At 35.5% G+C, this 12,603-nt stretch overlaps 1 protein-coding gene across 1 annotated transcript; it reads left to right on the forward strand.

Moving 5' to 3' along the window:
• Nucleotides 1-855: 855 nt before the first annotated feature.
• On the forward strand, nt 856-10,851 carry Lpar4 (lysophosphatidic acid receptor 4). The gene is made up of 2 exons (XM_059250781.1): nt 856-954; nt 7,019-10,851. Exon 2 carries the CDS (start codon nt 7,100-7,102, stop codon nt 8,210-8,212), a length of 1,113 nt encoding a protein of 370 aa, XP_059106764.1. The 5' UTR covers nt 856-954; nt 7,019-7,099; the 3' UTR covers nt 8,213-10,851.
• The last annotated feature ends 1,752 nt before the right edge of the window (nt 10,852-12,603 follow it).

Raw genomic sequence — 12,603 nt, forward strand, 5'->3', positions numbered from 1 at the left:
TGTCATTTAGCAGTCTGCCTTGTTTTAGGCTACCTTTTGTGCAGAAGAGGGTGGGCTCTAAGAATAGTATCAGTCTGGACTAGCAGATAATTCTGCTCTACAAGTACTACACACAGCGAGTAGAATCCAAATGTAGGTGCCACTTGTAAGAATTCCAGCATGGTGTCTTATCTTGTTTTATATGAGCATGTTGTGCAGAGTTGTGATTTTCACTGTACCTATATGCCATGTTAGGTATATTTAGGAATCTTCATGAAGACACGTGATTTTCAGTAAGTATGCACATACCTAGTAGTGGAAGCCTTTCTCATACAGTTCAGGAGGGAAGGAAATTTAATGGAGGTGACAGGCTAGAGATAAAGCAATGGAATCCTCACCTGTTGTCCCAGCCTTCCTTCCTTTTTCTTTTGTCCAATCATAGCAGTTGTTGTCAGAGCACAAGAAAGGAAAAGGAGAAAGACAACAACAACAACAACAACAAAAATATACCAATAACTTTAGGCCACCAAAGAAATCTTTGTTCATTTGTTTTTTTTTTAAATGTATGGGAGTGGGATTATTTTCATGCTTTTTTACTGGTTATCTTTAAATGACTTAAAGTTACTCCTATGAATTTTCAGCTTCAGTCAATACCACTAATAAGATATATCTGCAGCAAGGATAGGCTTGGAGATTAACTGCTAGCTTCAATTGTGTTACAATGAAATCAAAAACATTTAATATCATCTGGAAATAAGTTGGTTCTTACACACTCTGCTTTATATTATGTAATAATTTCTTCTATCTTGTAATCTTGCTATACAGTTTATTGAGAAACTTTCTTTATGGAACAGTATTGTGATATTCTATTCCACAGCTCTCAATTAAGGAAATCCTTGATCGTCTGCCTTCAGAAAATTCATTGATTATCCAAGTCTCAGAAAAATTTGGTGCCAGAATTTGGTTTGAACTAATGTGAGTACCATTGTTCAGATTTCACCTTTTTTTTCATTTTATTCTTCAATTCTTTTTGTAACTAATGCTTCTATATTATTACAGATCATGTGATTCAAAGTTCCAGAATAAATAGAGAAAGTAGTGGAGTTGTGTTTATTTGATCCAGGCAATTTTGTTGAAGATGAATGTTGGTTATTTCACTCATTCCTTCTTTGTCATTAACAGATACATGGTAGATGACAGATAGATGGTAGATAGATAGATAACAGATAGATGGTAGATAGATAGATAACAGATAGATGGTAGATGATAGATAGATGTGAGGCATGTTTTTATTCATATGATCATTACTAATACCCAAGCACAGCAAACAAATTTGTGTTCAAACTGATTAATGAGTTGTGTGTTGCCAGCTGAGTCCTGCTGGCATTTATGAGTCTTGCAGAATTTGGAAATGATATCTTTTAGGAACACCCAATAGCATTTTGTAAATGTCTGGGGCTCCTAATGAGATGAAATATCAAGTCTTAAGACTCTAGACAATTTCATCATATTAGATTGTGCAATTTCTCTGTAGTTTTCTTACTCTATAACTAGGTACTAGGGAAAATTCTGCTTTAGTAGTTCTGATGCAATCTTTGGTCCCATCATATTGAGCACTAGACCACAATATTACCTAAGGGTTGGCCTGTGCCATCAGGTGAAGGGTTAGTAGGAAACATTAGTTCTTTTGGTGAAAAATAAAAATATGTGAATTTAGTTACTGATTGGATTGGATTCTGCCATTTCTTGATGTCTTCAGATGAGTTGGCTTGGGGTACGGAAGAGTCTTAATATTAGTGAAAATCAGGCTCTATATAGACAAGCCATTCAAAAAGAGATATTAATTTATCAAAAATACAAGATTGATATGGCTCCGAATCAATCAGTGCATAGGAACATCAACTGGAACCAAGTGTGACCTATGCCTGTAACTTGGCCTGTAACTTGGCCTACACTGTTGCCATCAGGAATTTTATATGTTAATAACCACTTATTTGAGGAGGACAAGAAGAGATGTAGTTCCTATTGCACCAGTCTTGAATTCTATTTTTATATTTGTGTAGTTTTAACTTTGATCCACTGCTACATGTCTATAGTCAAGGACACAATAGGCTTTACCTTACCCTCTGTCAGCTTTCATAAGCTTTGACCAGAGCAGAAAAATCAAATGCTTTAGGGATTACAAGCACTCTGACTTGAACTAACCTCATTAAAAATGGAGCAAAGTAAGACAATTTGAGTATACTCTGCCTTCAGGGCTTTAGTTTACTGGACTCTGGACTGTGTTTGGCTGGGAACAAAGTATGACAGGGCTTTCTAGAGTATTAGATTTAGGTAAGAATTTTAAATTTTGTTTCAATAGAACTTCTGGAATTTTAGCAGGTTATGAAGTGATCTATGCATTTAATAATCCTTAGAGGGGCCAAAAAGGTGACTTTCCTTCCTTTAGTGGTCCCCCAAATACCAAATATGGTATATGCAATTATTACTAGGCATCAAAAATTTAAAAAAAAGGAAAAGTGTAGAAATTATTATGAACACTCTGAATGGGTTCTGGTAACCAAAAAGTTAAAAAAAAAATTGATGGATACATTTTGTTTTTTAAATTTTATAAAATGTTTCATTATCTATTAATTGTATAAAACAATTTCTCTTTTTCATGAACATATAAAACATTTTGATCATATTCATCCCCATTACCTTCTCTTATAGTTCTTCTTGTTGGCCCTTACTCTCAGATTTCTTTTTTTTTTAATTTTTAAACTCTATTCTGCTTGTGTGTGTGTGTGTGTGTGTGTGTGCACGTATGTATACACGTGTGCGTATCTGAATGCCATGGTGAATGTGGAAGTCAGGATTACTTGCAAGAGTCAGTTCCTTCCTTTCATCTTATGGGGCTCCAGGGATTGAACTCAGGTTGTCAAGGTTGATGGTAAGTGCCTTTATCTGCTAAGCCATCTTGCTGCCCCTTTCAATTTCTTCTTAATCAACCTCCAGCTGACCTCCTTTCTGACCACTATCAATGAAAATATGTTTATCTAACAATGATCTCTCTTTTAGTACACTATGTTGGAATAATTGGTCATAAACATCTTCGTAAGACAATAGTCTGATGCTGCTCACAGTTAAAGATATCATTAACCATGTAGGCTATTTTTCTTTGTTTACCTCCTTGAATACTCAAGTGTTGACCTGTACATTTAGTGGAAAGTATGTTAGACATTCAGGAAAAAAGAAAACAGGCCTTGTTTCTTGAATATTTTTTTATTCTTCTTCACCGTCACCTCAAGAGGCAAATACTGTTCTCAGTTTTACAAACAAAGGATTTCTCTGTTGAGTAAATTGTGCAGTTAAGGTTTCAAACCCAAGGGGAACTTTTTGAGGTACAAGGAATTAGCAGAAGGATACGTTTCTAATACAAAGTTAAAGATACCAAAAAATCCAGTTAGAAATTTCTAGTCATGCTTGAGAGGAACAGACTTCTATAATGCTCCTTTGTGGAAACGCTGGATTACCAACAAGTTCAGCAAACTACTCTTAACACTGTTGAATCTTCCTAGCCTCAGCTGTGAGGCTCAGGGGTAATGTTTATACAGGAAAGAGAAAACAGTATAGCCAAGTTACAGAGTGAACTGGTGTCTGAGTCAGAAATAGACTTCTCTGCTTCCAGTGCCACACCCTCCCTGCTAGACAGCAAAGGTAGCGTGTGTTCAAGCAAGGGAGAACTATGAATAGGGCCATGGTGGCAGTTTCCCCATGCCCTCTCCTTAGGAGGGAGACTGTACTGCTTTCTTGTCTGTGGTCCTTTCTCTTCCACAGGTTTTGCCTCCCCAAAGCAGCAGAGTAGAAATGTCGTGCATTTACAGACTGACTGCTGTAGGTATACTGTGTAGGTTCTGGGGGGATATAAAACTGAAGTACAGTGATGGATGTATAAATCAACTTGATTTAATCACCCTATATTGTAACGATCTTAAATATGTATTGATTCATTTATAAATCACGTTGCCCTCCATAAATATAAGGCAGTTACTATTTATGATTTTTAAATCTAGAATAACGTGAATTAAGAGATAAAATAAAATGATTGTATTCATGATAAAACTGAATGTGAAAGTAGAATACAAAACTCAACTATTCAGAGTACTCATTGAGGAAAGTGCAGAAGAAGACATAGCCAGGGAACTAGCAGCACTCTGGGTATAGACATAACCAGGAGGTGAAACTGGAGGGGCTCTGGGAAGAGGTGAGAAGCCTTCTAATGTGAAATCCTTTACAAAACAAAATAAACTTGCTGGCAGTGCTTATTGCATAAGGTAGATGCAAGAGATTATGAATGAAGTCTGGTTTTAATGTTGTGGTTTATAGCCTCATAAATTCTTAAATGTATATGACTGTGTTAATAAGAAATTATTTCTTTCAGTGTCTTCTTGGTTTCTTCCAGCAATGAACTTTAAAAATTGTAAATAGTGTTATTGTAACTGAGTCTGGAATAATAGATAATAATGGTATTAAAATAGTAAATGAAATGACTCGAGGTTGAGAAGGTTGGCATTCACAGTTTTCTTCTACGGCATTGAAGAACATGGGTGCAAATAAAAACAGGAACAACAAAAACTTGTGTCTGTAGCCATGAACACCATCGATTGAGAATTTTGAGGTTCTGTCTGTTTCAGCTGATTGTCTTCAGTGTCCTTAAATACAGCAATTGAAAATTATTCTTCTATCTGGGAAACCTGGAAGGGATAAGATAAAGTAGTGAGGATGGGATCAGAGGAACCCCTCTCAATATTCTTAGTACAAAGTAGATGGCCCGGAAAAGTCCCATTTTCCTTACCTTCTCTTCCTCTCTTTCTTTCTGTACCTCTCTTTGTCTTTTTCTGACACTTTATTTCTCATCTCCTTTTTGACTCTTCTGCCTATTTTTATTTATTCCTTATCTGGACTGTCCCTGTTGGACTTTACTTGGTCAAGGTCCCTACCATACTTTGCTTTTGTTTATCAAGGTTGCTTTGGGGGAAAAGTTGAACTAGACTTGTGAGATGAAATGGCCAAAAAAAAAGAATATGATTTTAGGTAAATGACTCCATAAAGACTTATTGAATGACAAATCAGGATCGCAAGTTCTGATTGTAACTCAGACACTACTAAAGTGATAATCTTGCATGTTTTACCCCATATTATGGAAGTCATCACTCCCTTTGGGTACTGCAGTGAGTGACTTTTTCTCTAGCTAAGAATTTTTTACTCAAATCAAACACTCATTGAGATGACTTCAGTCCTCTGTATTTCTAGCAGATTTATCCTCTATTCCCTTCCCTAAGACATACAGAGGTCTGTTGACTTGTTTCCTTGGTGTCTTGAAGGAAGAGTGAAAAGGAAATCACTTCAGAAAACAGCTGCTTGTATTTTACAACTTAATCATGTGAAAACCCATTACTGGCTATGTCAGGGAACAAAGGCCACTTTCATTTCATATTCCCACTCAAAAGAATCATTCAACAGTTACTTATCCACAGTGTATTATGGGGCACATTTGAAAGACAGACTAGCCAATGGTAGCTATTAAGCTAGGAGAAAGTTGGTAAAATTTCTACATGTATCTTCTAGCCCTGTTGGCCTAAATATTTAATTAGACAACTGAGTTAATGGCTACTGCTCATGAAAACTGTATTGGAAAAAAAGCCTCTAAACGGCCGGATCAGATTTTGTAGAATGAGGTATGGGGCAGCTGTTCTGGAGGTCCTCAACTTTCATATTCCATCTGGAATTTTTGAGATAGGGTCTGATATTGAGAATGGTCAGAATATATAGACTAATCTGACCTAGAACTCACTCTGTAGCCCAGGCTGGCCTCAAATTTACAGGAATTCTCCTGCCTAGGCCTCTCCAAGTGCTTGGGGTTATAGGCATGATCCAGCACACCCAATTGCCATTTGTGTTTGATGAGAAAAGCTGATGCTGACCAGGGCCATTTTAGCAGATGAATGCATGGATATATCGGACAGGACATGGAGTGGGTGAAGAAAAGGAGCATTTTTGTGCTAGGCTTGGGATATGGATGGAAAGAGAACTGTGTAGTGTAGAGAGAAAACGATGGGTTGGATATTTTAATCTCTTCCTCAGAATAGCCATGTGATGGGACACAGTGAAAAAATTTATTTTAATCTTGAAATTTTTTTCATACATTATATTTTGATTACGTTTCCCTCCCCCAATTCCTCCCCAATTCCCATCCCTAACCACCCAACTTCATATTCTTTCCCTTTTCTCTTTAAAAAACATGGAGTCCATTTTGTATTGGTAATGTAGTGAAAAACTTAGCTAACAGATTTAATCCACTGGGAGATCATGTCTTCTGAACTTCTGTTTTAGAATTAAAAGGTGAACCAATAAATCCTTTTAATAGTTTATTGATAAGTTTTTAGAGTGTGTACTGGAGGCTTCACATCTACCTGCTATCTCATACAATAGAGTTAATAATCAGATAAGGTATTTTAGTAGTATTGGAGAATAAGCAGTACAAAGTTGAGTAACTTGAAAAGTTAATGGTTTAGGAATCAAATATGTGATTTCTGGTTTTGAATACGTTATTTACATTCTCTTCCAATTCTGACATTCTGTAACTGCTGTGGATTAAGACTCAGGTTCTAAAATTCTGTAAAATGATAGTTCCCTGTTTTTACCTTATGGTGTTCTTATAAGAATAAAATAAAATATGTATTTTGAAAGTTGAAAATGGGCCTACACATTCCACATTAGTAGCATCTTAGCTATCAGGGATTCTTTGATTTTTTTTCCCCTTGAGTAATATTCCTTAATCATGTTCATTGCAATGCTATGTTTATTGTATTGTGTGATCTCTTCTGCAATATGTCCTTTGTAGTATTATTTACCTGTGGTATATGATCAAAAAGTATTTGTCAAGTCTAATAGAATGTGTATATTTTCTTGTCTGGATGAGCAGTATATATTTTATTCCACAGAAATCTTGGAGGGAAGGCAGGTTTAGTGACTCATTCTATCTTGTCTCCTATAGGAAGAAAACGTTCTCTACTGGTCCTTAATCTCAGAGTGGTGAACCCCTGCATCTAGCAGGCTTTCTGGGAAAAAAAAATCCATGGGTGACAGAAGATTTATTGACTTTCAGTTCCAAGATTTAAATTCAAGTCTCAGACCCAGGTTGGGCAATGCAACTGCCAATAATACTTGCATTGTTGATGATTCCTTCAAGTATAATCTGAATGGTGCTGTCTATAGTGTTGTGTTCATCCTGGGTCTAATAACCAACAGTGCCTCTCTGTTTGTCTTCTGCTTCCGCATGAAAATGAGAAGTGAGACTGCTATTTTCATCACCAATCTGGCCCTCTCTGATTTGCTTTTTGTCTGTACCCTACCTTTCAAAATATTTTACAACTTTAATCGCCACTGGCCTTTTGGTGACACCCTCTGTAAGATCTCAGGGACCGCATTCCTCACCAACATCTACGGGAGCATGCTCTTCCTCACCTGCATTAGTGTGGATCGTTTCCTAGCCATTGTCTATCCCTTCCGATCTCGTACCATTAGGACCAGGAGGAATTCTGCCATTGTGTGTGCTGGAGTCTGGATCCTAGTCCTCAGTGGTGGTATTTCAGCCTCTTTGTTCTCCACCACTAATGTCAACAATGCGACCACCACCTGCTTTGAGGGCTTCTCCAAACGTGTGTGGAAGACATATCTGTCCAAGATCACCATATTCATTGAAGTTGTCGGGTTCATCATTCCTCTGATATTGAATGTTTCTTGCTCTTCCGTGGTGCTGAGAACCCTCCGTAAGCCTGCAACATTGTCTCAAATCGGGACCAACAAGAAAAAAGTGTTGAAGATGATCACAGTACATATGGCAGTTTTTGTGGTATGCTTTGTACCATACAACTCTGTTCTCTTTTTATATGCCTTGGTACGCTCCCAAGCCATTACTAATTGCTTATTGGAAAGGTTTGCAAAGATAATGTACCCAATTACCTTGTGCCTTGCAACTCTGAATTGTTGCTTTGATCCCTTTATCTATTACTTCACCCTTGAATCCTTTCAGAAATCCTTCTATATCAATACACATATAAGGATGGAGTCCCTGTTTAAGACTGAGACACCTCTGACCCCAAAGCCTTCCCTTCCAGCTATTCAAGAGGAAGTTAGTGATCAAACAACAAATAATGGTGGTGAATTAATGCTGGAATCCACCTTCTAGGTATGAGAATTGTCCTTCAGGTTCAGCTATGGTGTCTCCTATGATTTTTCCTATGCTATGAATAAGAGGAAAAAATTGAAGCTAATGATGCCGAAAATAGATTAATGTACCAAATACAGTCAGATACATTTGTTTGAACACTTATTGTACATATTCTGTTTTGTTCAGTAATTATAGGTCAAGTCTAATTACAGCAACTAAAACAGATCATCAGATTCTTTTGTTGAGTTGAAATTTCATTATATAAATGACCAGTGATTGTTTTTGACTTTTAATGATGCGGGGGTTACTTTAAAACTTAAAAAATAAGACATTCCAGTGATTTTGGTAATTGGGTTGGGCCTATAAATATAGAACAAATTCAGGGATTATTTAAAAATGTTTGTGTTACTACTGATATATACTGGTATTTTTTTCCTTTTTTGAATTATCACGGAATTTATTTTACTAAAAGAACATATTTTTCCCTAATATTAATAGGACATGTTGAGAAAGAGTAATGTGTTGAATTTAAAAGGATTGTCAAATTTTATCTAGATTATGAAAACAGAAATAAAGTGTTTGAATGAATATGGGTGGGAAAATTTGGAAAATAGACAACATTTACACATATATAACCACAATGAGTGTCAGGTTTTAAAACTTTCTTCTTAAAACAATACTAGAATTTTCCTATGAAATTGCTAATCTTGAAAGCTGCTACATATGTTCCTGGTGGGTGAAAAATGGAAAAAATAATCATAAAATGACAGTGTCAATTTAAAAAACTTTAAGCAACACTACATTATTTCTTAAAACTTATCCTTTGCAGGGGGGGGACTCGCTTGTAGAAAATATTTATTCTTCATATTAAATGTTGGGACACAGTACGGCCACAGAGCTACAGTATTTGTGCCCAGGTCGGGAGCAAGTTGAAAAGAGAAGTGAACAAAATAATAGCAGCAAGATCTTTTATAGCTTGTTAGTTTTTTAGGTAGGGGTTAGATAGCTGTAACTTTGAAATATGTACTCTTTACTGTTAGATTATGGAGCACATTGTAGCCAAGGTGCTACTGAATTTGTGCTCAGGTCGGGAGCATATTGAAAAAAAAATGTATATAATAAAAGAAACAAAAAGGAAAATTATCAAAAAAAATTACAAAACTAGAAAAGGAAAAAAAAATAACAAATAACAAAATAGTTCCTAACATTTGCATCACTGTTTTACTATTTTTTAAGTTTCATAAATTTAAAAACACTATGCCATTTTAATAAACATTTTAGCATAATTCAATTAGAAACCTGCTAAAATTGTGTCTGGGACAGGATTGAATTAGATAAAAATACATACCTTCTAAAACAAACCCTTACAAAACAAATAAAAGGAGCACTTCCAAATTTAGGGTGTACACTTTGCGCATCTATAGCATTTAACAAGTGCTACAATTGTTAGATGTTTCAAGTAGGAAACAGCTAACCTGCACCAAGTTTGAAAGGGAATGAATCAAAACATCATTTAAAATTTATGAAAGGAGAAGAATCCTTTTTGTAACGCAAATAACAGAAACAAAAATCTTTACAATTTTAATTTTTCTGATGTATAGTAGATTTACCTTAAATATGCATCAGTCTGTTTTTAAAAAATGTAGAAAATGTGGCAATTAAAACATGCTCAGAATTTTAAAGTAAACTTCCAGGAATAACCTATCTTCTATATTGCTGAACTTGTGCCAGAGAGTGGTTAAATTAAAAAATCACAGAACAATGATGAAATGGTAAAAATTCTAAAGCAATGAGCAAATTCTTGAAATTCCTTAATCTGTTTTTCTATCTGGTGATATGTAGACTTAAAAAAATAATAAAAAATTAAAGTAAAAATCAGTGAGCACAATGAAACTTTAAAGACTGTTGAATTTGAGCTTGGGTTAGGAACTAGCTGAAAAAAAAGTTGCTAAAACAATAGAACAATAGTATAAATGAATTCATGTTTTAAACTTCTAAAAATAACTATGCATTATATTGTTTTGCAAAGAAAGGTAGTAGTTGAAATACATAAGGCTGTAGGCTCAGACAAAAGTAGGTTAGGTTAGATGAAGTTCAGTTGTTAGGTTAATGTTGTAAGGTAAAAATAGTAATCAAAGGATGAAAATTTGTTTCCTTCAGTATTCTTTCTTTTTTTGTAATATTGAACTATATGTGAACTCTTTGTACTCTTAGCTGTTAAAATTCTAGGTTATTAGGTTAATGTTGTAAGGTAAAAATAGTAATCAAAGGATGAAAATTTGTTTCCTTCAGTATTCTTTCTTTTCTTCCTTTTTTTTTGTAATATTGAACTATATGTGAACTCTTTGTACTCTTAGCTGTTAAAATTCTAGAATTTTAGGATTATAGTATCAAATCATTGAATTGGATGTTAGCTGAATTGACATAAATACATTTTAAAATCATTTTTCTTTAGTATAATTTTCATGTTTAATGTTGCTTACTCTTTAATATTTCACTTTATTTTGGTTAATTTCCATTTTATATTTAATATAACTTGCTAGTCATAAAAATGGTGATGTGAGTAATGTAACCAACAAATTGTAATGTGTACCTGAATGTAAAATGGAATTTATTTTACATTTACAAATACAGGTAATCCTTCAGCTGTAATTACAACCTGCATTTAAATGTTTATTAAATATAATAAAACATTTGGATTATTAAGCCATTATACTTTTGTTAATTATGTATTTATTCAATTTTCTGTTTTTAGGGCACTCAAAAGTATCTATCCTTTATCTTCTTTCCATCTTTTAAGAAAGAACCTATTAAAATGTTTGCTATCAAGTTACTTTAGAAATTTATTTTTTAGGCTGTCTGTCTGAAGACTAATGCAGAACTGGCAAATGAAAAATTCCTGGATGACTTTTCAGTCATAATGATGTTAAGTATTTACTCCCTCCTTTGACTTTTCTGACTAGGCCTCAATTTACAATTGGTCTTCTATCCATGGTTCCACACTTATACATTCAACTCATGTTAGATAAAATACAATTGGAAAGTAATTGTATCTGTACTGAAAATGTAGAGACATTTTTATCACTGTTTTTGTAACAATACAGTATGAAGATTATGTAGCATACACAGTGTCTTTGGACAGACATGATTTTAAGTTGGGCAGGTCTTCCCCGGAATGGCTGGTGCCCAGGGATGGGACCTAGGGGCAGGCCTCTCTGGGTATGAGCCCAGACACTCACCTCTTGTCCAGATGGGAGGTCTGGGGCAGGATGGGAGCTGGGGCCTGGTCTCTAAGTCTCAGCCAGACATGATTTTAAATATGCTGTAGGATGTGTGGGTCAAACAAAAAATAAGGACTTGAATATACTTGGATTTTAGTATCCATGTAGCATTCTGTAACCAATCCCCCTCGCCCCAGAGGATACCAAAGAATATCTGACTATATTTGTGTTTTCAAGCCAAGCTGACTTTAAAAAATAAATTATTTATGTGTCAGTGGTATGTATATGTCACGTGTAGGGGGATCCCCACAGAAGCCAGGAGACATCATTAGATCTCTTGGAGCTGGGCATCCAGATAGTTGTGAGCTGCTTGGTGTAGGTGTTGGGAGCTGAACTTGGATCCTCTGGAAGAGCACCAAGTGTTCTTAAATACTAAGCCAAGGTCTCCAGCCTCCAAGTTGTAGTTTGAATCTGATCTCTAGGGTTTGGTGAGATATCTAAGGACATTGACTGTCAATCCTGGTGAAGATAAAGGCAAAATGGCTGCCTGAGAACTGAGAGTAGAGTGAGATGGATTGATAGCTGGAGTGGTGGTAGTTCTAGGATGGTAGCACAGGGAATTTCTGGTGTTCATGTTCTTTCCTCTTAAATTCATGGAAAACAGTATCATCACTACAAGTCCTTATTAAACATTGGTTCCATGAAATGATAGCAAACACTGTCTTTTTGGCATAATGACCAGCAAGATCAAACCTAGGCAACATTTAAAGTGGAAAAAAACTTTCTTTTAATGACCTCCTAGGCCAAGTCCTCAGAAACCATGGTGACAGAAGCTATTTGTTTTACATCTGTTTCTTCTATTTTCTTTCTCTGCTCCTAAGCCCCTACACCTTGTGTCAGTATGTTTGCTCAAGTTTCATGCAATTACTTGTTCTTCCTGTGGCTTTTATGCCCTCCAATATTTCACCTACAGAAATACTGCTTCTGCCTGGTAACAGAATGATCCATGAAACTCTGTTAATACAGTGACAGTGGTTTGGGAATGATTGTCCCTTTATTGTCTCCTATTGGTTTTATTCTTTCTGTTCATGTTGCACATGAGAAAGGGCATCTGACTAATTCAAACTACTATAAAGATTGTGCCAATGAGGTTGTGATGGAGAGAAATGACTGTCACAGTAAAGAGCA

This window comes from Peromyscus eremicus, chromosome X (genome assembly GCF_949786415.1).
Source record: "Peromyscus eremicus chromosome X, PerEre_H2_v1, whole genome shotgun sequence".
NCBI classification, from domain to species: Eukaryota; Metazoa; Chordata; class Mammalia; order Rodentia; family Cricetidae; genus Peromyscus; species Peromyscus eremicus.

What these genes read in the sequence shown, in the direction of transcription:
- Lpar4 (XM_059250781.1), top strand. Translation starts at nt 7,100, where the DNA reads ATGGGTGACAGAAGATTTATTGACTTTCAGTTCCAAGATTTAAATTCA.